This window comes from Myxocyprinus asiaticus, chromosome 24 (assembly GCF_019703515.2).
Source record: "Myxocyprinus asiaticus isolate MX2 ecotype Aquarium Trade chromosome 24, UBuf_Myxa_2, whole genome shotgun sequence".
Lineage (NCBI taxonomy): Eukaryota > Metazoa > Chordata > Actinopteri > Cypriniformes > Catostomidae > Myxocyprinus > Myxocyprinus asiaticus.
Window position 1 is genome coordinate 29,789,461 of NC_059367.1, and position 25,526 is coordinate 29,814,986.

The window sequence follows — 25,526 nt, forward strand, 5'->3', positions numbered from 1 at the left end:
TGTCAAGCCTGGCACTCGTGGGGAGTACAACAATTAAATGATTTTCTTCAAAGTAAATGGAAATAAGCATTTCTTTAAAAAATCATTATATGCAAACATCCACAAATATTTAGTAATTAGTTCCCTATAGGTCCTTTAAGAATAGCCTGTTTTTGTATTTTATTTATTTATTTTTATTTTATTCAATGAATGCTGAATGGCTGATTAAAATATAAATGTCCCAATTTTCCTGGAAAAGCAGACTGAAGAGATCTCATCATTAAGAGCACAATTTTTAAACACAACATTAACATAAATTCAGTGGTTTTGATCAAGATTAGTGTATCTTTTATTCATTGGATCTACATGAAACTGTCTCTGTTCCAACCAAACAAACACAGAATAAATCAAATGAGAGCATTTACAATTTTGTGTTGCTACTGAAAGTGTATTTAACAAAGTAAACTGCAAATGAACTTAAAAGAGACTTTCAATTAACTTTGAACATTTAATTTGAACTTAAACATTTTGTTTGTTCCTTAATTGGTGGGAAAAAAGTGCCCAGCATTTAAAGTTCAGTGCGTAGTTTCGGAATTGCAAAAAAAAAAAAAAAAAAAAAAAAAAATTACAACAGGTTTCCCCAAACACTTGATCCATTTTCCATGGCTCGGACAAACAGTCTTAAAGGGATAGTTCACCCGAAAAAAAAAAAAAATTCTCTCATTTCATTTACTCACCCTCATGCCATTTCAGATGTGTATGACTTTCTCTCATATGTCCATACAGTGCAAGTGAATGGTGACCAGGCTTTTCAAGCTCCAAAAAGCACATAAAGGCCACATAAAAGTAATCCATACAACTCCAGTGGCTTAATATACAGTATGTCTTCTGAAGCGATATGATATGTGTGGGTGAGAAACAGATCAATATGTAAATCCTTTTTTTTTAGCATAAATCTCCACTTTCACTTTCAAGATATAAAGAATGTGAAAGTGGAGACTGATAGTGAAAAAAAAGGACTAATATTGATCTGTTTCCCAACCACACCTATCTGCTTCTGAGGATATGGATTTAACCACTGAAGTCATATGGATTACTTTTATGCTGCTTTTATGTTCTTTATGGAGCTTGAAAGGTCTGGTCACCATTCATTTGCATTGTATGGACCAACAGAGCTGAAATATTCTTGTAAAAATTCTTAATTTGTGTTCTGCAGAAGAGAAAAGGTCATACACATCTGGGATGGTATGAGGGTGAGTAAATGATGACAGAATTTTCATTTTTTTAGTGAACTATTCCTTTAAACTTGTGCAATTGATTAAGCCAATGTACTATGTCGGCACTCCAACAAATAGAGCAATGTTGAATGCAAGCCACAGTGTTTTTTATAATTGGGGAAATCAATTTAGAAATCAATCACTTATAATTACATCTCATTACGTTCGGATAGGTGAAAGTATTAATAAATAAATCATAATAGATTACACACACAGCTTTAACAAAATGAGTGAAAAAGATTTGTTTAAGTGTATAAGGGTACATTTACAATTATTGGCCATTTCTCTATTCCTATTAATACATACAATAGTCTTAAGGATTAGAAAGTGAATAACCCATTTTGTATGCTTTAGCACTGTGACTCATGAAAGCATAGACCAGGGTTCCTGCATAATATTACCAATGAATTTCCATGATTTTCAGTCATTTGTGATTAATTAGTAAGGATTAAAATAAATAAATAAATAAATAAATAATCATTTTATAGAGATTGCTCTCACAAAAAATAATTTATAGCCAATTAATTTTTTCAGAACTGAGCATAACTAGAAACATGTATATTTCACTACTGGAAGTTCAATTACTTTTCCAAAATTCCAAGATGTTATTAATTTCCACAACTTTTCCAGGTCTGGAAATCACAATTTAAAAATTCCCTGATATTTCCAGGTTAACAATGACCCTAGGAACCCAAAATGAAACAATATGTGGGCATAACCAAAACAATAAAGGTAACATGTTACACTAAGGTTCCCTTTGTTTATATTAGTTAAGATGAACTAACAATGAATAATACATTTACAGCATTTATTCATCTTGGTTAATGTTAATTTCTTCATATAGTAATATATTTTTAAAATCAAAATGTGTATATGTTAACATTAATTAATGCATTTTGAACGTACATGAAGAATGAACAATTGCATTTTTATGAACTAGCATTAACAAAGATTAATTAATGCTGTGAAAATATATATTGTTCATTGTTAGTTCATGATTCCTAATGAATTAACTAATGCTATCAAATGGAACCTTAGTGTAAAGTGTTACCACACTAAATATAAACAAAGCCTCTTATATTTTATACCAGTCTGTTTCAAATATAACCTATATATAACAAAATCCAAATTACTTTGATGAAATTTGTAAACCACATTATTAATAAACTGGGTGTTATTTTTAGTTTGTGCCCAAACCCTGCATTCCACTTGACATTGCTTGACAATTACATTCCTTAAAATAAATCACACATACTTCTATAATTAGTCAAATTTTAAAGCAGACTTCCTAAAATGCATATATTTTAAATACAACTTTCTATATACCTCATTTCTGTGCAAGAATCAAATGCGACCAAACAAACCATCCTGGCCCCACTGATATGTGCAATACAGGATTGAGCAGAACTTATAAACACGGGTACACTATGCTACTTCACGTATACAGTTTCTTTAGGTTGCTTACAGTCTTCAGTGGGATCTACTGGCTAACAAGGAAGAAAATGTACAATGTTGTCAGTCTCCATGCAAGAAAATCACTAATATCTCACATATTTGGACAGGCATGCTTCAGGTCTGTTTTTCATCACATTTATTTAGGTTTTTAGTGAATATTATGTTTTTTCACTGCTTGTGTAGTCTCCGATGTGCTTCAAATTGTCATTAGTGCTAAAGGCTCCTGTGGGTCCCTTGAAATCCATAGTTACTGGACTTGCTTTAAAACTATGGTATCTGGAAGGTTGAGTCTTGTCCTATCTGTCATTCATAAGGCAGAAGAAAGCAGTCCAGGCTGGTCATGCGTCCCATAGGTATGTTGAAGACTTAATTGGAATACATCAACCAGTGATACATTTGGTCATTCTGATCCAAAAGTTCCATCACATGATTGCCAGTATTTGGCAACAGGAGGGATCCCAGCTGTTCAGTCTTGTCTTTTTAAAGCAGTCCCACTGTGAAGTACAAACTGTGAGCCCATACAGTAGGCTATGTGTTGGTCTATAAGATTCTACGTAGTGCAGCAGGCATAGGAGTAGTGCTACAGGACAGGACAGAGAGTGACTGCTGTGCTAGTTTGGTATATAGACGTGGAAAGAACTGGTTTGGGACATCAAGGGTTTCTTTTAGTTTGAGATTGTTCCACTTACATTCTATATTACATTTTCAAAGAGCTGCATGGAGTTCATGATGTTTTCATCCTGCAATGGAGAAGAAGAAAAAAAAAACAATCAATTAACTAGTTACAGTAAGCGATTCCCAACCCGGGGTATGTGTACATACCACAGGGGTATGTGAGCAGGTTCCAGGGGGCACGCAAACAGAATTGGATTTTGCTACGTTGAACTTATAAAAAAAAGTAATGACTTAAAATAAAAATAACAGGACTTAGGGATGGTTAAAAATATAGTTCCCTATCTGTCACTCACTCGACATTGTGTCGATGTAGTGACACTAGGGGTCACACTTGGGAGCCCGAGACACCTCTGGTCTTTGATAAAAGGCCAATGAAAATTGGCGAGTGGTATTTGCATGCCACTCCCCCGAACATACGGGTATAAAAGGAGCTGGTATGTAACCACTCATTCAGATTTTTTCTTCGGAGCCGAACGGTCATGCTCACTGAGCTGAATTCCCACGACTGTTCATTCACCTCTGCTGGATCTGACGGTGCATTTCAACGGCTTCTCCCTCGTCTGGGCAGTACTCACGCGGAGACAGCGTTCGTGGATGGGTCATGTACTCATTGCGAGAACATATCCATGGCAACGATGCGGTCGCGGCTTACCTTCGTAAGAAAGCAAGCCACCCCAGAGGCTCCCTGCCTCGGTCCTTCTACCCACGGGTATGAGGCCAGTGCGGCTAGCACTGGGGGCGATTTGGAGACCCCAATGGGACCACCTCTGCCGGGTATCCCCCCACGGACCTCCCATTCCCCAGTACGCTTGTCTGCCCCGATCGGGCTTCCAGATGAGTCCGCCAGCTCGTCTCACCGCGAGTTCAACCTCTTATTCGGAGGCCGCGAAAGTGATGAGCTCTGGAGCGCAGCATCAGAGAGTGGGCTCATCCAGTCGGACGCGGAAGCCTCAGCTGGGCTCCTCCCTTCGGGTGCGGTCACCTGGTCACAGGCTGATGTGGAGATGATGATATGCTTTCCCGGGCAGCCGCGAGCGTCAGGCTAGAGTGGAACCCTCAACTCTCCCCTGAACCCTCGCGGCTCGATGATTGGTTCCTGGGCTCGCAGCACCGCTCAAAGCCACGCCCCACCCCCGTTCCTTTCTTCCCAGAAGTGCATGAAGAGCTGAAAAGGTCATGGGAGGCACTTTTTACTGCCCGGTCCCGATCTTTCAGCTTCCCCACCCTCACTACCCTCGATGGTGAGGCGGACAAGGGCTATTCGGCAATCACCCCGGTGGATAAAAGCGCTCACGGTGCACCTATGCCCGTAGAGTGCCACCTCCTGGCACGGGTGCCCAAAGCTCCCGTCCAAGGCCTGTAGGTTTACGTCATCTCTGATGGCCAAGGCCTACGTGCCGCTGGACAAGCCGCCTCCACCCTCCAAGCCATGGCTCTCCTGCAAGTCCACCAAGGCACTAAAGGAACTGCACAAGGGTAGTTCTGCCCCAGGATTGATGCAGGAGCTGCCCTCGGCGACCGACCTCGCTCTCCGGGCGACGAAGGTCATGGCGCGGTCTCTTAGGCGGGCTATGTCCACCTTTGCACCACCTTTGGCTCAACCTGGTCAAGATGGGAGAGGCCGACAAGGCACGGTTCCTTGCTGCCCCCATTTCCCAAGTTGGCCAGTCTGGCGACACCGAGGACTTTGCCCAGCAGTTCTCAGCGGTGAAGCAGCAGACGGAGGTTATCCAGCACATCCTGCCCCGGCGCGGCTCAAGATCCCGCACCTTGTCTGCTCGTCGCCAAATGTGTCCCCCTGCACCGGCTCTGCCGCAGCCCGCTCCTGCGGCCCGGCCCCGGCGTGGAGCCCACCGCAGGAAGCAGATGCTACCCATTTCGTGGCTGCCAAGAACCCGCGAAAGGCTTTGAAGCGCCACTGAGTGGGTGACCCAGGGACGACGAAACCCGCTGCTCTGAAGCTGGTAAGCAGACCACTCCATCCCCCAGTCAAGGGCCAGGAGGAAAATCTTTAGTTACCTTTGCATTTAATTGCGCTGCATGCCCAAGTGGCTGCAGTACCCAAGAGTTCAGCAAGAGCGGTTTCCTTGTTCCCTGGGTCACATATCCGGTGTGCATGGCCGTCATCACGACCACCGTCCTCCACTCTATTTGGCAGGTTTGGCGCTCCAGCGGCGGTCTCCCCGCCCCTGAGTGCCCAGCTGTGGCTCAAATCCACCCCCGATGTGACAGTCTCCACGGGTCACGAGGACAGGCCTCTTCCTCCCCCGTCCCAGGCTGTTCCAGGGGTGGTCACAAGGAGCCAGGTAATTACTTCGATGTCCCTGAACTCAGCATGGCCATGACACGGTGTGGCACCTCAGGCTCCACCCCACCGCGAGGCCCCACCTGCCGGTACGTCTGACGAGATTGTCCCTCCGGCCAAGATGAAGAAGGGATTTTACAGCCCCTACTTCATTGTACCGAAAAAAGGCGGTGGATTGCGGCCAATCTTGGACCTGCGAGTACTGAACCGGGCTTTACACAGACTCCCGTCCTAGATGCTGACGCAAAGATGCACTCTAGCGAGCGTCCGGCATCAAGATTGGTTCGCGGCGGTAGACCTGAAGGACGCGTACTTCCACGTCTCGATTCTACCTCGACACACACCCTTCCTGTGGTTTGCATTCAAGGGTCGGGCGTATCAGTACAAGGTCCTGCCCTTCAGTCTGTCCTTGTTCCCTCGTGTCTTCACGAAGGTCGAAGAGGCAGCCCTTTCCCCGCTAAGGGAAGTGGGCATTCCATCCTCAACTATCCCAACGGTTGGCTAATCCTAGCTCACTCTCGGGATGTGTTGTGTGCACACAGGGACCTGGTGCTCTCGCACCTCAGCCGACTAGGGCTTCGGGTCAACTGGGAAAAGAGCAAGCTCCTCTCGGTTCAAAGCATCTCTTTTCTCGGTTTGGAGTTGGACTCATTCTCGTTGACGGTGTGCCTCACGAACGAGCATGCACAGTCGGTGCTGACCTGTTTGAAGGTGTTCAAACAGAAAACAGCGGTTCCACTGAAATTTTTTCAGAGGCTCCTGGGGCATATGGCATCCTCAGCGGTGGCCACTCCGCTCAGGTTGATGCATATGAGACTGCTTCAGCACTGGCTTCAGACTCGAGTCCCGAGATGGGCACGGCGCTGCGGGATAAATCGCGTGGTCATCACGCCGGTCTGTCACCACCTCTTCAGCCCTTTGACCGACCTCACATTTCTACGGGCAGGCGTTCCCCTAAAGCAGGTCTCCAGGCGCATCGTGGTCACGACAGATGCCTCCAAAACGGGCTGGGGCACTATTTGCAATGGGCATGCAGCCGCCGGCTTATGGACGGGCCCGCGGCTGTGTTGGCACATCAACTGCCTCAAATTGCTGGCAATTCTGCTCGCCCTGAGGAGGTTCCGGCCATTGATCCAGGGCAAGCACGTGTTAGTTCGGACAGACAACATGGCAACGGTAGCATATGTCTCTGCCGCAGCCCGCTCCTGCGGCCCGGCCCCGGCGTGGAGCCCACCGCAGGAAGCAGACGCTACCCATTTCGTGGCTGCCAAGAACCCGCGAAAGGCTTTGAAGCGCCACTGAGTGGGTGACCCAGGGATGACGAAACCCGCTGCTCTGAAGCTGGTAAGCAGACCACTCCATCCCCCAGTCAAGGGCCAGGAGGAAAATCTTTAGTTACCTTTGCATTTAATTGCGCTGCATGCCCAAGTGGCTGCAGTACCCAAGAGTTCAGCAAGAGCAGTTTCCTTGTTCCCTGGGTCACATATCCGGTGTGCATGGCCATCATCACGACCACCATCCCCCAAAGCATCTCTTTTCTCGGTTTGGAGTTTTCAGGCCACTGAGGTCCCACACCCCGTCTGCTTCTCGTCAGAGCCATTCCCCTGTGGTGCCGGTCCCGGCTCCTGTACCATCGGAGCCCTCACGCCGGCCTCAGAGAAAAATATCCTCCCACAGGAAGTTGGCTCCACCTGCCCATCAGCCGGCCCCCAAGAACCCCAGACGGGCTTCAAGGCGGCCCTGGCATGGGCGATCCGGGGATGATGCGACTGACTCTGACCGGTCTGGCCCGGGAGAACTCTCCAGCCCCACCATCACCCCTGGGCCAGCGCATGGTAAGTATTATATTGCCGGGTGCCCTCTGGGCCTCGGCGCCCACATGGTCGTTAATGCAGCAGTCTCCTCATTCCCTGGGTCAGCGCACTCGTGATGGCCAGGCGCTGGAAGTCTTTCCGGTCAATCAGGCGAACGCGAGTACCTCCCATTCCCTCGTTCTCCGTCGAGAGACAACCGGCGAACAGGTAAGTGTGCTAGTCTCTGGGGCCGCTCGCCCTGCTCTGCCCTGCCGCGAACCACCCTGCCTGGGCACGGTAAGTCCAGCCGTCCCCCTGGTGCCACTGTCGCGGAGGCTGGAGGTCTAGTTAGCGCTCTCCAGCCCCTCACGATGGCTCATCAGGACGATTTGCCTCGGCTACGCGATCCAGTTTGCCAGATGCCCGCCCCAGTTCAATGGCATCCTATCCACTACGGTGCAGGGCGAGGGTGCCTCGGTCCTCCGGGCGGAGGTTGCCACCCTTCTGGCGAAAGGAGCAATAGAGCCTGTCCCCGTAGCTGAGCTGTGCAAGGGCTTCTACAACCCTTATGTTATCATGCCCAAGAGAGGGGGAGGGTCACGCACAATCTTGAACCTGCGTGCCCTGAACAAGGCCTTCAGACAGAAGGTAGCGGTGCCAGTGAACCAATTTCAGAGGCTTCTGGCACATATGCTATCCTTGGTGGCAGTCCCAAGGTGGGCATGGCACCACAGCACCCGGCGTGTGACCATCATGCCACAGTGCTGTCAGGCTTTCAGCCCTTGGTTGGACCTGGCATTTCTACATGCAGGTGTTACCCTAGAGCAGGTCTTAAGGCACGTCGTGGTCAGGACAGACACCTCAAACTTGGGCTGGGGCACCGTGTGCAACGGGCAGGCTGTCTCGGGGCTCTGGACAGGACTCCTTTGGCAGAGCATCAACTGCTTAGAGGCTTTGGCCGTTGATTCAGGGTGAGCATGTGTTGGACCGACAACACAGTGACCATAGCGTACATAAACCGCCAAGACAGCGTACCCTCACGTCGCATGTCGCAACTCGCCCACCACCTCCTCTGGAGTCAGCAGACGTTGAAATCGCTGCAAGCCACTCACATTCCGGGCGTCCTCAACCATGCAGTGGATGCGCTCACACGGCAGGTAATGCTCCATGGGGAGTGGGGACTCCACCCCCACATAGTCCAGCTGATTTGGGAGAGATTCGGGAGGCGCAGACAGACCTGTTCACCTCCCAAAAGTTCTCTCACTGCCCCCTTTGGTACTCCCTGTCCGAGGCTCCCCTCGGCATGGGTGTCTTGGTGCACAGCTGGTCTCGGGGGCCGTGCAAGTATATGTCTCCTCCAGTGAGCCTCATTGCACTGACTTTGCACGGTGCAAAGTCAGGGAGAACGTGCAGCAAGTCCTAGCAGGTCTTCCGCCAGCGGTGGTAGACATGATCACTCAGGCCAGGGCCCCCTCTACGAGGTGGCTGAACTGGTGTTCTTTCCGTGGAGAAGACCAACAGAGATGCGCCGTCGGGTCTGTACTGTCTTTTCTTCAGGGGCTGGGGAGACGGCTTCCTCCCTCTACCCTGAAAGTGTACATGGCTGCCATAGCAGCTCACCATGATACACTGGACGGCAATCCCTCATGACAGCACGACCTGATCAACAGGTTCCTCAAAGGTGTGAGGAGATTGAATCCTCCTAGACTGCACTTGATCCCCTCTTGGGATCTCTCTGTGGTCCTACCTGTCCTGTTTGAGCCCCTGGAGCAGGCCGAGCTCAGCACTCTGTCTCTGAAGACGGCCCTCCTGGTGGCACTCACTTCCATCAAGAGGGTGGGGGACCTGCAGGCTCTCTCTGTTACCAGCGAATGCCTGGAGTTCGGGCCTGCACACTCTCATGTGATCTTGAGACCCCGGCCTGGTTACGTGCCCAAAGTTCCCACCACTCCTTTTCGGGACCAGGTGGTGAACCTGCAAGCGCTCCCTTCAGATGAGGAAGACCCGGCCTTGTCATTGCTGAGTCCAGTTCACGCCCTGCGCATCTATCTGGAACACATGCAGAGCTTTAGACGCTCGGAGCAGCATATGAGCAGTTGGCTCATTGGATTGTGGATGCCATTTCTCTCGCATACCAGTCTCAGGACTTGCCGTGCCCCTTGGGAGTCCAGGCGCACTCCACTAGAGGTGTTGCATCCTCCTGGGCACTGGCAAGGGGGGCCTCTCTGGCAGACAGAGCTGCGGGTTGAGCTAAGCCCAATACCTTTGTGAGGTTTTATAACCTACGCATAGACCCGGTTTTGACCCAAGTGTTATGCGGTAACAGCAGGTAGACCGGCGGCTGGTTGGGTGTACCGCATGCATTGTGCCTTTCCCCTTTCTTAAAGGTGATAATGTGAGCTTTTTTCCACAACAATTCCCCGTTCCAGTGAACTCCGGGCACCTCTTTAATTCTTTAGCACTGTCTGGTGACGAACGCGGCAGAGGAGTAACGCCACCAGGCCCAGTACTCGTGGTATTCCCCTTTGGTAATCCCGTATGATGAGTTTCCACTGTTCGGTTTCCCCCTTAGGTGAAACTTGTGATTCCCCTCATCAGAGCTTTCTCTGTCTCAGCCACTGTGCTGCGTACCCTCTCTGTAGATAGGGTCCTCCTGTGGTATCATTCCATATGTGTACTCCCCATTGGTAAGTCCATGTGAGGTATTCTCCACATGTTAACCTCCCTCTGGCAGGATGTGGTCTCCGTAGTGCTCTCCTTCCTGGAGAGGGAAGAGCACTTCCCAGCGCTATTCTAGAAGGTGCTCGGCGGGAGATTGCTTAACAGCAAATTGAGAAAGGCACCGCCGGTAGCCTACTTGGGTAAGTGCCTCTCCCCCCTTAATGGGACTAGGGAGACGCCTTACCTATCTCGCTGGAAGGTCACGATGTGGTTGAGCGCTCGCTGTGAGGCACGCAGCAGCTTGCCTGTGTCCACTCTTCCGTGCCTTGTGACACGGTTCAGTGCCTGCGGCATTTCCTATAGGAACCCCTAGTGTCACTACATCGACACAACGTCGAGTGAATGACAGACAGGGAATGTCTTGGTTACTGATGTAACCTCTGTTCCCTGAAGGAGGGAACGAGATGCTGTGTCCCTCCTGCCATGGCGCTGAACCGGCCGCTGACATTGCTGGGACTCTCTATCGGCTCCTCAGCATAAATCTGAATGAGTGATGCATACCATCTCCTTTTATACCCGTATGTACGGGGTGGAGAGGGGCATGCAAATTCCACTTGCCAATTTTCATTGGCCTTTTCTATTTTAAGCAAAGGTGATTAGGGCTCTCAAAATCGAACCCCTAGTGTCACTACATCGACACAACATCTCTTCCCTCCATCAGGGAACAGAGGTTACCAAGTAACCAAGACATTTTTGGCACCACTCAGAGTAAATACTAGGACTGTAGTGTGTGAAAATCCCAGGAGATCAGCAGTTACAGAAATACTCAAACCAGCCCGTCTGGCACCAACAATCATCCATGCAATTATCAAATCAGCCAATCATGTGGCAGCAGTACAATGCATAAAATCATGCAGATACGGGCCAGGAGCTTCAGTTAATGTTCACATCAACCATCAGAATGGGGAAAAAATTGTGATCTCAATTATTTGGACCATGGCATGTTTGTTAATGATTGTTTTATCACTATATTTTGATTCAGTTAAATTAAATATGGTGCTTTCTAGTTTATTAGTGTATGTTAAAATTTATGTTCAATTTAATGGTCTTATTTGTTTTTGTCTTATGAAAATTAAACTTTTACTACAGTAATATTGTAGTAATCAAGCCTGTAGTAATCATGTTCTCTGGTTACTATGGTTTAACTAAAAATACCATGGTTAAAATATGGTAACTGTAGTAAAATCAGGGTTAATTTTTGTAAGGGAATGTCACTCTAATTAAAAATACAGTACTGTGCAAAAGTCTTTGGCACTTGTGAAAAATGTTGCGTAGTGAGGATGTCTTCAAAAATAATGACATAAATAGTTTTCATTTATCAATTAATGTCATACAAAGTTAAGTAAACATAACAAAAGCTAAATCAATATTTGGTGTGACCACCCTTTCCTTCAAAACAGCACCAATTCTCGTACACCTGGACACAGGTTTTCTTGGTTGTTGGCAGATAGGATGTTTCAAGATTCTTGGAGAATTCACCATAGTTCTTCTATCTATTCAGGCTGTTTCAACTGCTTCTGTCTCTTCATGTATCCCAGACCATCTGTTGCAGGGCTCCCTGTTCTTCTATTCTATTCTGTTTGCAAAAGGAATGTTTGGGAGTCTCAAACTTATTTTTCCTATTGACACACTAAAGCTAAAGATATAAATATAAATAACCATCTTAAGACACATTTTTTGTTGAAACATCTTATTGTTACCAATGGAAATAAATAATATCATCTGATTGTTATATATCTAAAAATATCTCCTTTAAATAGCTTTAATGTATTGTAGTTAGCTACCTTTTGTAAGTAGTTTGTAGTGTAACTATACTGAACAAAAATATAAATGCAACATGCAACAATTTCAAAGATTTTACTGAGTTACAGTTCATTTAAGGAAATCAGTCAATTGAAATAAATTCATTAGGCCCTAATCTAATCTAATCAATGCATATGGAAAATTACTGGGATCTTTTATTTCAGCTCATGAAACATGGGACCAACACTTTACATGTTGCGTTTATATTTTTGTTCAGTGTAGCTACTTTATTCAAAGAGTAGCTTTGAATTAAGATACTCTTTATTATTCTAAGTTATGAGTAGCTTGTAACTTGAGAAGCTAAATTTTAAAAGTAGCTTCGCCAACACTGGAAACAAGTATATGAATTTATGAATGATTGGTTAGTTTGTCCCTCTACTGTAGTTCTAAAATCTAATTTGCTCATGTGTTTAATTCAAATATGGTACATGTAGACACACTGAGTCGGGTCTGATGTCAAATGTCATTGGATCTCACATCATTTTCAAACCTGACCCAGTGTGTGTTGACGTGCCATATTTGAAATGATCATGTTTGAGAGTTATGCTGGAAGGGAACTATTTTATTTTGCTTTGTCTTTTTTGAAGTTAGACTCTAGTCCTCATATTAAAAACAGTCCTCTTACATTCTGTTAAACCTTTGCATTTGTTTTTATACAGAAAAAGAAAATCATACAGGATTTGTAATGATGAAAGAATTTTCGTTTTGGGTGCACTGTTACTTTAATGCATTGGAGTTATCTCTGTGAGTAAATGGTAACAGCAACTTACTTTCTGACAGGTCTCAATAAACTCCTCAATAGTGACCACACCATCTCGATTCCTGTCCATTTTCTATAAGAGAGTTAAAGAATGTAGAAGACCTAAGCACACTATTAAAATGGTGTATTTTGAGCATCTGTGTCCACATAATAAATGCACATCCTATTGGTACCTGGAAGAACTTCTCCACATGTTCAGATGGAGCTTCATCTCTCACACTGGGGTAGGTGTACCTGCCCATCATATCGTAGATTGACTTCATGATTAGCAGCATCTCCTACACTCACACAAATGCACGCAATTATTACTTATTGAGTCCACTTGAAAAAAGTACTAGTGACTGAATCTCTGGATCATGTAGGCATAAAGGTTAAGCAAACACCTCTTTAGTGATGTATCCATCCTTGTTGATGTCATAAAGGTTGAAAGCCCAGTTGAGCTTTTCAGTGACCGTTCCTCTCAGCAACACTGACAGACCAATCACAAAGTCCTGCCACAAGGAGCAACAGGGTCAGAGCGGAGAGTCGACAATGCAGATATAAAAACTGAGGCTGATAAAGAAAGGTTTAGTGCAAGGAACTTTAACTCACCTCAAAACGAATTGAGCCAATTCTGTCAAGGTCAAATGCGTTAAACAGGAAATGGGCGTATGTGGTGGCATCTGAAGGAATAATAGTGAACAGTCAGCAAGGTTGAATTTCCTTATCAGAGTTAATCAATAACATTGACTGTTTATGTGATAAACATGTATCGCTGAGTGTTCTTTACCCCCTTGGGGAAAGAACTGACAGTAGATGGTCTTGAAAGTTTCTTCATCGACCAAACCACTTGGGCACTCCTGAAATGGAAAAAGAAGGATATCTCATTAAACATCTAATTAAACAGAAAATGGACTAATTCTCACTGTCACGTTGGCTCAGCTCATGAAGGCTTTAAATAAGTGCATTGTGCTAATTTGCTAATCTGCCCTACAATACTATACTGCTACTAATATAAACAAAGTTTTCACTTGATTATTGAACCCCAACTCTTTTCTTTTACTCACCATTATGTCATTCCAAACTCCACTTTGGGTAGTCGTATTGAGCATAGAGAGGCAATATTTACTGCCAGAAGACAGACCACGATATTCATTAAAACATCTCTTTACGTGTTCCTCATAAGAAAGGAAGTAATATAGGTTTGTAACAATATGGGGGTTGTAAATTGTATTTATTTATTTATATTTTATTTACAGGTATAGTTCACCCAAAAATTAAAATTCCCTCATCATTTACTCACCCTCATGCTATCCCAGATGTGAATGATTTTTTTCTTCAGAAGAACACATTTGGAGAAAAATAGAAGAATATTTCAGCATAAACGTCATCCATAGGACATACATTTGTGCTCAAAAGTTTGCATACCCTGGCAAAAATTGTGAAATTTTGGCATTGATTTTGAAAATATGACTGATCATGCAAAAAAACTGTCTTTTATTTAAGGATAGTGATCATACGAAGCCATTTATCATCACATAGTTGTTTGGCTCATAATAATAACAGAAATCACCCAAATGGCCCTGATCAAAAGTTTACATACCCATGAATGTTTGGCCTTGTTACAGACACACAAGGTGACACACACAGGTTTAAATGGCAATTAAAGGTTAATTTCCCACATCTGTGGCTTTTTAAATTGCAATTAGTGCCTGTGTATAAATAGTCAATGAGTTTGTTAGCTCTCACATGGATGCACTGAGCAGGCTAGATACTGAGCTATGGGGAGCAGAAAAGAACTGTCAAAAGACCTGCGTAACAAGGTAATGGAACTTTATAAAAATTGAAAAGGATATAAAAAGATATCCAAAGCCTTGAAAATGCCAGTCAGTACTGTTCAATCACTTATTAAGAAGTGGAAAATTCGGGGATCTTTTGATACCAAGCCAAGCCAAGGTCAGGTAGACCAAGAAAGATTTCAGCCACAACTGCCAGAAGAATTGTTCGGGATACAAAGAAAACCCACAGGTAACCTCAGGAGAAATACAGGCTGCTCTGGAAAAAGATGGTGTGGTTGTTTCAAGGTGCACAATACGACAATACTTGAACAAAAATGAGCTGCATGGTTGAGTTACCAGAAAGAAGCCTTTACTGTGCCAATGCCACAAAAAAGCCTGGTTACAATATGCCCGACAACACCTTGACACGCCTCACAGCTTCTGGCACACTGTAATTTGGAGTGACGAGACCAAAATAGAGCTTTATGGTCACAACCATAAGTGCTATGTTTGGAGAGGGGTTAACAAGGCCTATAGTGAAAAGAATACCATCCCCAATGTGAAGCATGGTGGTGGCTCACTGATGTTTTGGGGGGGGTGTGAGCTCTAAAGGCACGGGGAATCTTGTGAAAATTGGTGGCAAGATGAATGCAGCATGTTATCAGAAAATACTGGCAGACAATTTGCATTCTTCTGCATGAAAGCTGCACATGGGACGCTCTTGGACTTTCCAGCACGACAATGACCCTAAGCACAAGGCCAAGTTGACCCTCTAGTGGTTACAGCAGAAAAAGGTGAAGGTTCTGGAGTGGCCATCACAGTCTCCTGACCTTTATACAATCAAGCCACTCTGGGGAGATCTCAAATGTGCGGTTCATGCAAGATGACCAAAGACTTTGCATGACCTAGAGGCATTTTCCCAAGATGAATGGGCAGCTATACCACCTTCAAGAATTTGGGGCCTCATACACAACTATTACAAAAGACTGCACGCTGTCATTGATGCTAAAGGGGGCAATACACAGTATTGAGAACTAAGGGTATGCAGACTTTTGAACAGGGGTCATTTCATTTTTTTTAATTGTTGCCATGTTTTGTTTTATGATTGTGCCATTCTGTTATAACCTACAGTTTAATATGAATCCCATAAGAATTAAAAGAAATGTGTTTTGCCTGCTCACTCATGTTTTCTTTTAAAATGGTACATATATTACCAATTCTCCAAGGGTATGCAAACTTTTGTTTGCACAACTGTATGTCTTCTAAAGCGAAATGATCACTTTTGCTGCGAAAAAGATCCACATTTAAGTAAAATTTAACTATAAATCATCTCTTCCGGTCAGCAGGCATATGCGCATTCATGAGAGGTGCTCAGAGAGTAAAGACGCTGACTCCACCCCTGGAGTCACGAGTTTCCTCATTGTCTCATGGGGCTCATGGTAAGTTGTGCGTGGATGCCGCAGAGAATAGCGTGAAGCCTCCACATGCGCTATGTCTTCGGGATAACACGCTCAACAAGCCACGAGATAAGATGCGCAGACTGACGGTCTCAGACGCGGAGGCAACTGAGATTCATCCTCCGACAGCTGGATTGAGGTGAGTCACTACGCCACCATGAAGACGTAGAGCGCATTGGGAATTGGGGATTCCAAATTGTGGAGAAAGACATTAATTTAACCAGTGGAGTTGTATGGATAATGTTTATGCTGACTGTCTTTTCTTTTTGGAGATTCAAAGGTCTAATCACCATCCACTTGCATTTTATGGACCCACTGAGCTAAGATATTTTTCTTTTTTCTTCAAATATGTTCAGCAGAAGAAAGAAAGTCATACACACCTAGGATGGCATGAGGGTGAGTAAATGATGAGAGAATTTTCATTTATGGGTGAACTAACCCTTTAAATTTTAGATAAATTTGAATTTTTGGGGTGAACTATTCCTTTAATGTCTTAAAGGGATCGTTTACCCAAAAATGAAACTTCTCTCATTTTTTACTCACCCTCATGCCATCCCAGATATGTATGACTTTCTTTCTTCTGCTGAACACAAACAAAGATTTTTCCTCACAATGCAAGTGAATCGGTACCAAAATTTTGAAGCTCCAAAAAGAACATAAAGGCAGCATAAAACAAACTCCAGTGGTTTAATCCATGTCTTCAGAAGCGATATGATAGGTGTGGGTGAGAAACATATCAATATTTAAATACATTTTTACTATAAATTATCCTCCCTGCCCAGTAAGTGGCAATATGCACAAAGAATGCAAATAACCAAAAACAAAAGAAGAATGTGAAAGTAAAAGTGGAGATTTATAGTAAAAAAGGACTGATCTGTTCTTCACCTAAAATTATAGCTTCTGAACATTTAGATTTAACCACTGGAGTCTTATTGGTTACTTTTATGCTGCCTTTATGTGCTTTTTTGGAGCTTCAGTGTTTTTGTACCCATTCACTGGACCAACAGAGCTGAGATATTTTTCTAGAATCTTAATTTGTGTTCAACAAAAGAAAGAAATTCATACATATCTGGGATGGCATGAGGGTGAGTAAATGATGAAAGATGAACTCTTCCCTTAATGTCAAAATTTTAAAGATAAAGTGTGTCATTTTATCAATGTTCAAATTATCCTATCTCAGTTTAATATGCAGCAGACACAACTAGAAATCAATTTAAGAGCCATTCATAGGTTGAGTTCCCTGAAACATGTTAACACTCTTTCAAAAATGACAGAATATAATTGAGACGTGGCTTCAAATTCAGTATCAAAAATGCATTCAAACAATTCAGTACATATAGTAAAGTAAATGCAGCCTGGATAGATTTACCCACCAACAAAAAAGTAAATAATTGACCAAATACATACTTAAGTACCTCAGCTCTAAACCCTTATCTCTCCCAGCCCTTTAGTAGATGCTCACATTTTTAAAGCCCCTGTAGAGGGACTGCAGCTCCTTCTTGGTGAATTTGGTCTGAGCCTGCAGCTGTTCCAGACCCTCGGGCTGATGTCTCACCGCCGACAGCTCGAGGTCACTGTCACTACCCTCTATGGAGAAGAAAGAGCAAAACAATAGAGAGAGAGAAGGGGGAAAGCAGAGAGAGAGAGCGAGGGAGAGGAGGGAAGGAGGTGAGTGTATGGGATGCAGGACAGAATGGGGTGAGAGGGCATTTTATAGTGGGAGACAGTGGTTGTGAGGGGAGAGAGAAAAGAGGAAAAGGAGTGAAATCAAGAGAGAGTTAGCACAACAGTGGAAGACGAGAAGGAAGTGGAAAAGAGAACTGGAGGTTTGATAGACAGGCAGTGTTTGAACTGAGGGGGGCTGAGGGGGCCTGGACCCCATAAGAGAAAAAAAACAACCACAACAAGTTCTTAGCCATAAACAGTTTAGTGTCATTGAAAATGATAAGTTTATCACTACTTTGAGGTCAAATAAATCTGTGAATCAGTTAAATCACTATCTAAAATACATCTAAGATGGCGCCGCGGATGGCCGCCTCAGTATGGAGCTCTCCAGTTCTTTTGCTGTTTTTGTTTGTTTGTTCTGTGTTTAGTAATTTATTTCTGATCAGTTTTACCAGAGACGAGCTGCTGAATATTCGGCAGCACATGGCAGACAATCTTTTACCGTTTTTTGATTATTCGGATGTTCTGTTGGACATTTTAGTCAGAGGACCTGTGGTGCTGTACAAGCGCACTAAAAGACGCAAACATGGGAAGCGAGCCGGCGCGCTGGTCAAGCTCCGACATCGTGGCTTTTGAACCACACTGCCAAGCATCCATCTATCGAATCTCTGCTCTCTTCCTAACAAAATGGACAAATAACTTCTCCTCACCTATAAAAATAAGGACTTTACAAATTCTGCTTCATTGTGCTTCACGGAAACCTGGCTGAGTGAAGCCATTCCGGACAGTGCATTACATCTACCGATCTTACAGCTGTTCAGAGCGGATCGCACAGCAGAGTTAATGGGGAAAACGAGAGGTGGTGGAACGTGTTTTTATGTCAACCAATGTTAGTGTACAGATGTAACAACACTGAAGAAGATGTGCTGTCCTAATTTAGAGGCGCTCTTCATAAACTGTAAGCCTCGTGTATTCTTGTGAGTGTCTATATTCCTCCACATTTGTGCGTGAACTCAGCGCTGCAACAGCTGGCTGATCACATCACAGATACGGAGCAACAACACCCGGACTCACTTATTATTATCTTGGAGATTTTAACAAGGCAAATCTCACACGTGAACTGCCCAAATACAGACAGCACATTACATGACCCACCAGAGACAGAAATACACTGGATCATTGCTACACAACAATAAAGGATGCATATCACTCTGTCCCGCATGCAGCTTTAGGACTCTCTGATCACTGTCTGGTTCATCTTCTTCCGACCTACAGGAAGAAACTAAAATCAGCTAAATCTGTAGTAAAGACTGTAAAAAGATGGACCAATGAAGCAGTGCTGGAACTACAAGCCTGCTTTGACTGCACTGATTGGAGTGTTTTTGAAGCTGCAGCCACATACCTGGATGAGCTCACAGACACTGTGACATCAGTTTCTGTGAGGACATGTGCATTCCTACTAGGACTTATTTAACATACAACAATGACAAACCATGGTTTACAGCAAAACTCAGGCAGCTTCAACAGGCCAAAGAAGATGCTTATAGAAGTGGGGATAAAATCTTGTACAATCAGGCCAAATATAGGCAAAAGAGATTAGAGTGGCTAAAAGAAACTATTATGAAAAGCTAAAAAACAGTTTTCAGCTAACGATCCTGCATCAGTGTTGAGAGGCCTGAAAGACTTTACAACTACAATACACCATCCCCCAACACTGTAGGGAATCAGCAACTGGCTAACGACCTGAATGTGTTTTACTGTAGATTTGAAAAGCCCAGTCTCACATCTCACACCCGCTCCGACCTTCACAGCATACAAACATTTACACCTCCTGCCGTGTGCCAGGTCTTCCGGAAACAGAAGACAAGAAAAGCATAGGACCCAGATGGTGTTTCACACACATGTCTAAAACCCTGTGCTGACCAGCTGGCCCCCATCTTCACACAGATCTTCAACAGATCACTGGAGCAGTGTGAAGTTCCCTGCTGCTTCAAACTCTACACAATCATCATCCGTCCCAAAGAAACCCAAGATCAAAGGACTTTATGACTACAGACCTGTTGCTCTGATGTCTGTGGTCATTAAGTCATTTGAGAGACTGGTGTTAGCCCACCTGAAGGACATCACTAAACCCTTTCTGGATCCCCTTCAATTTGCTTATAGAGCAAACAGGTCTGTGGATGATGCAGTCAATATGGGACTGCATTACATACTTCAACATCTAGACAGACCAGGGACTTGTGCAAGGATACTATTTGTTGACTTCAGTTTGGGTTTTAACACCATCAACCCCACTCTATGGACTAAATTTACCCATCTCTCTGTTCCCAGCTCTATCTTTCAGTGGATCACAAGCTTTCTGACAGACAGGCAGCAGCTAGTGAGAATGGGGAAATTAACTTCCAGCACCTGTACAATCAGCACTGGTGCCCCCCAGGGATGTGTGCTCTCCCCACCACTCTTCTCCCTGTACAGAATGACTGCACCTCCAAGGATCCCTTTGTCAAGCTACTGAAGTTCGCAGACGACACTACAGTCATTGGCCTCATCCAAGATGACTATGAGTCTGCATACAGCTGGCTTCTGGTGCAGTCAAAACAACCTGGAGCTGAACATGCTTAAAAGTGGAGATGATAGTGGACTTTAGGAGGAACACCCCAACATTGACCCCGCTCACCATTCTGAACAGCAATGTGGCAGCAGTGGAGTCATTCAGGTTCCTGGGCACTACCATCTCACAGGACCTGAAGTGGGAGACCCACATAGACTCAATTTTGAAAAAGGCCCAGCAGAGGTTGTGCTTCCTTCGCCAGTTGAGGAAGTTCAACCTGCCATAGGCACTGCTGATACAGTTCTACTCTGCAGTCATTGGCACTCCTCTATCCAACCTGCTAGAACTATGCACCTCATGAACAGTTAAAACTGCCCCCAAATACTTTCCTTTTTGTCAATACAACCATGTGCAATATTCCATATTCCATTCCTATTTATATCCATATTTCATTTATATTCTTTAACATATCCTACCTCTTCTTCAGTACATTACATCACCTGCACATAACTGTATATCTGTATATAAAATATTCTAACAAAATTATTGCACTATTGTATATTTATCTTTTTTTTATCTGCTATATCTTATTTTTTAATTATTTTTTTTATGTCACTATATGCATATATGTTTAAATGTATATGTTTGTATGTATGTATATATGTTGCATTCTCTTGCACTGGAAGCTTCTGTCACCATGACAAATTCCTTGAAAGCATACTTGGCAATAAAGCTGATTCTGATTCTGAAAATGGAACAAAATTAGACCTTGTATCTGTTTAACACCAACTGTCTTATGGCAATTTCTTGGTTAATTAAAAAAAGTACAGAGTAAAATATGCAACCTAGTCTCATAGAATGAATGTTACTATAACTACATTTTTGCAAACTGAGTTTTACGTGCCACTTTCTATGTTTTGCTGCAGTTTCCTGGTGAAATGAACACTAGAGGTACTTCAACAACTGGGTTTAATTCACTTTTACACAAATCATGTGTGCTATTGCTGTTTATATCTTTATAAACAATTATTATGGCTTCTAAAGTGCCATAGAAGTGACACGAAATTACGTGGTTGCTTCACTAAATGTGCTTTTCATGTCAAATGTGCATTTAAAACACTATCAGTTAGGTTTAGATGTTGGTTAAGGGTAAGAATGTCCATTTTGTTCACCTCTCATTTATCGTTTTGAACGCTATTGGTAAGGTTAAGAAATTTTTAGGTTAGGGAGGTACATTTTACTCATTAAAACATCCATTGAATATTCACCTTGAAAACCTCATCTGATTACAACATCATTTCACTTGCTTTTGGCGCTCCCCGCTGGATATTTCACTGGGAAACTGCAGCCAAAAGTGTAATGATGCAATTTTGGTTTTAAAAATGTTGCCATTGTCGTGTATTTTTCATTGAAAATATGCCTCCCCCCCCCCCCCCCAAGAGCCCTGAACCAATTTGAACACTGTAGAGAGTATAACCCTTCCTTTTTCAATGTAACTTATTGCTAATGAAGTGTATCCAGGTTTTCCATTTTGGATATCAGCTTGCATCAATCACATAATTAAAGAAAGTACTCCATAAATATAATAGGAGAAAGATAGAAGAAAACAGAGGAAAAAACTCAACTAGGTCAGGTGTCTATACTCACCATCTTTACACAAACAGACAAAGAGTGGGGTGGGGAGGCACAAGAGGACAGAGAGGGTCAGGGAGTGAGAGTGAGAGAAGAAAAAAGAGAACAATAGTCAACAAGTGCAAAATCACAATATATATTGATGGTCATTGAAACGATGATGGAGGTAGAGAAACATTGCCAAATCTGTGATGTTTTAAGGAACAAAAGATAAATAACATTTCAAAACACACACTTATAAAAAACTAAGAGCATTAGAGGGAATAAATCAATATTCAAGGTTAAAACTAGTTAAGTTTAATTGATAGCACCTATAAAGTGCTGTTGTTGTAGAAACAAAAAATGTGTTGACAGTTTTGCACTTACTGTATATGAAAGTTTTTGGGGCAAACGTACAACAGTTGGCCCATAGAGTTTCATTCTAAGTGCATTTCAGTCAACACAACAATTATAGTCAAAATTATCTTGGAAATCAACAGCTTACCACAGACGCTGTCAGTAGAATTTACATAAATTATATTGAACCTGGAATATTCCTTTAAGGTCATGTAAACGTCACATTTTCAAATCTGCATATAATATAAAAAGTAGGGATAAAACGAGTCGACACGTCAAGTTTTCCTGAAATAACGTATGCTAACTTTTGGTAATTCTCTCTCTCACTCACTGTTTTTTTCTTTCTCTCTCACCTGTCTCAGTTATGTCAATGAGTCCAAGTAGATGCATGAGTTTGAGAAACATTATGACCAGGCAGACGATGCCCACCGTCTGTAACCCCTCTGTCTCCCATCTCACACTCATCTTCACACTGTGTTCCTCAACACTTTTTCAGTGCAAGTCTGAACACACTTGTTCCTCCAGATTTGTAATCTCTTGATTAACAGAGTTCACTGTAAATTCCACAAGCTCCATCAATTCTCTTGTATATTTAGTATCTTGTAAAGCCAATTTGAAGTGAAACATCCTGTAAATCCTTTGAAGTAAAAAAAGGGGGGCAGATATCCACTTTCGACAAACATCTGTTATTGTTCCCCCCACAAAAGGTCCATAAAATCTAGAAAAAACAATTTATGTAGACAGATTCACAACTAAAAATGTTGCCTACATGAAAGAGTCTAATCTTAGTCATCCTGTTTTAGGCTTGTGTCCAATATTGGAATCCAAATATATGCTGGTAACTACTGTCCCCTCTCTTTGTTCTCAATGTTTCTTTGCCTATATGCTTCTCACATCTATTAAACTTTCACTCTGTCACAATTTTCAGAGGGAATTGAGAAAAAACTCCCACCTAGACTCAAATTATAATAATATGAAACCCACTCAGGAGACAAGTTTGACCCAATTAGATTTAAATGCAACCATAGGCTACATGAATTTAGGTTGTCCCAACTAGCCAAACAAACAATTTCATACTGAACAATGCTGCTGATTTGCAAGTTCCCAGCATGCATTGCAACATGAATAAATTATGCAGATAGTGTATATTTATTTATGCTGTTATTGTTGTTTTTTGTTGCCACTGTTAGTTAATTGTTGTGTTGATGTTAAGAGCTCATCTTTTAACTTAATACGTTTTGTTGATGGTCACCGTTATTGAGGTTTGTGTGTTAAAGCTGATGTAACTTTTTCAGTATTCAAATAACTCTTCTATCCCAGCCTAGTATGCAGAGACAACTATAAGTAAGCCATTCATAGGTTTATTTTCTTGAAAACTGTAAACACTGCGTATCTATGGAAAGTAATTTTTAAAACCCTATGTAAGATTGAAAGGGTGATTAAATGAAAGTTCTAAAATTGTGAATTGATAGTTGGCTGAACAAGAAATTAGTAGTTCTCTCAACAAGAGTTGTGCATTTAGTAAACAAACTAATTCAAATTGACTAAAAGCAATGCTACAATGGACAATTATTAGTTTGTTGAGAGATAATTATGTTGTTGAGAGAACTAAAAAATCGTACTGCATTGATTATATATATATATATATATATATATATATATATATATATATATATATATATATATTTTATTTTTTTTTTTTTTTACTTTGCTCAACAATTTTTTAAAAAGTTTTTATTATTATTTTACAGTGTTACCAGACAAAATTACAATGATTTTATTGATTTTCACTAGTCTAGAATAGGCATTCAGTCTTTTAGGTTGTTGGAATAGTTTATGTACCTTGTAGCTCACATATACATGGAAAAAAAATGTTAACCTATAAATTTTGCTTCATGGTAGCATCAATGAACTTGTTTGATTCAAGTCACTGAATCAACCTGACTACATTAGGTTACACCAACAAAACAATTTTAAGGGATAAATCAGGTAGAAATATTTCCTTTGGTTAAAAAATGTAGGTTACCACTTCTTACAGTGTATGTACAGCACACACACACACACACACACACACACACACACACACACCACACACACACACACCAATGAGGTGCCTTTAATCCTTTTTGTTCTATTTGTAGCCTATTTCAGGCTTTGTAAAATGATAGTGATCTACAGACACTGCTCTTCATTTATCCAAATGCTAGCATAGGGTCATCAATATGGGGGATCTACAGTATATAGCGTCTTCTAAACCAAAGGGCTCACAACAGCTCGTTTTAAAAGCTCCTTTCAAACAGCCATAACAGAAGGGTCAGATCTTCTGAAAATCCACAAACTAATTCTCTTTACTGGCTAGAAGCTTGAAAATTTAAGTTTTAAAAAATAGAAATTTTTGAAATAAAATTGAACAAATAGCAATAATATATATAAAGATTACAATGTGAAATGCTACCTTGTATCATCCATTGAATTCAGGTTACATACAGGCTGTAACTTTGTGATCCTTATTCCCTAAACCTTACTAAAATTGCCACATTGAAGGGGTTACCCCTTTTTTCAAAGAATAGGGGGTTTTGACACCACTTCAACATGGACCACACCCTCCATCTCCACATTTACAAATGAGATAACCATTTCCTTTGCCTGAGTTTGAGATCTTCTAAATCAACATCACCCTCTGGTGGTTATGCTTCAAGCTGAAATGCACCGCAATAGACTACTTACATAAAACAAAGAGTAATTAAAGATATGGAAGCTAAATAAATAAAGGGGGACAGATGAAATTCCTATTATGTTACTCTGACTGAAACAGGCCCATATTGACCATTATACTGTATATGCTCCCTTTCAAAAGTAACACCATCTCTGATTACATATTAGATTCACAACACAAGAAACCTAATCAGAAATCCAAAATAAACTTCACCCTCCTGAAATACAGAGCTCAGGATTGGAGCTTGTAATGTCATTAGGCTAATAATAGTAAGCTGGTGACGTGATCTGTTGGGTGATCTGGCTCATGTGCCAATACTGGATGAAGATTTATGTGTAGATTACATGAGGTACTCAGATCCTTCAGTATGATAAAGTGTTTATTTGCATAACTGTCTGTTATGAGAAAATACCTTGTGCCCACAACTACACACTGCCCACCTGTACTCTATGTGTGCTATGTTTATGTAATTAACCTTCAGCCTGGGTTCCTGAGACACTCAAAATGACCAACATATTTTTTGCAATGTGAATTGTACACCGAAAGCCCTAATAAGACTCTACTCATTTGATTGAGTAAGCTTTAACTGAGTAATGGTGTCTCTAAAACGTATGTAATTAAGTTAAATTAACTTGGTGTGTTCA

The 25,526-nt window shown here is 42.6% G+C and overlaps 1 protein-coding gene across 2 annotated transcripts in view; it reads right to left on the bottom strand.

Annotated features, from left to right (window-relative positions):
• Window positions 1-1,148: 1,148 nt before the first annotated feature.
• Window positions 1,149-25,526, bottom strand: part of LOC127414779 (calsenilin-like) — a 144,429-nt gene continuing 120,051 nt past the window's right edge. For both annotated transcript variants that reach the window (XM_051653073.1, XM_051653074.1), the window contains 7 exons: window positions 17,445-17,569; window positions 13,538-13,607; window positions 13,360-13,430; window positions 13,152-13,259; window positions 12,942-13,046; window positions 12,779-12,841; window positions 1,149-3,451 (listed from right to left, as the gene is read on the bottom strand). In XM_051653073.1, coding sequence (XP_051509033.1) covers window positions 3,404-3,451; window positions 12,779-12,841; window positions 12,942-13,046; window positions 13,152-13,259; window positions 13,360-13,430; window positions 13,538-13,607; window positions 17,445-17,569 — 590 coding nt within the window. In that variant the 3' untranslated portion in view covers window positions 1,149-3,403. The remainder of the gene's footprint in view (window positions 3,452-12,778; window positions 12,842-12,941; window positions 13,047-13,151; window positions 13,260-13,359; window positions 13,431-13,537; window positions 13,608-17,444; window positions 17,570-25,526) is intronic.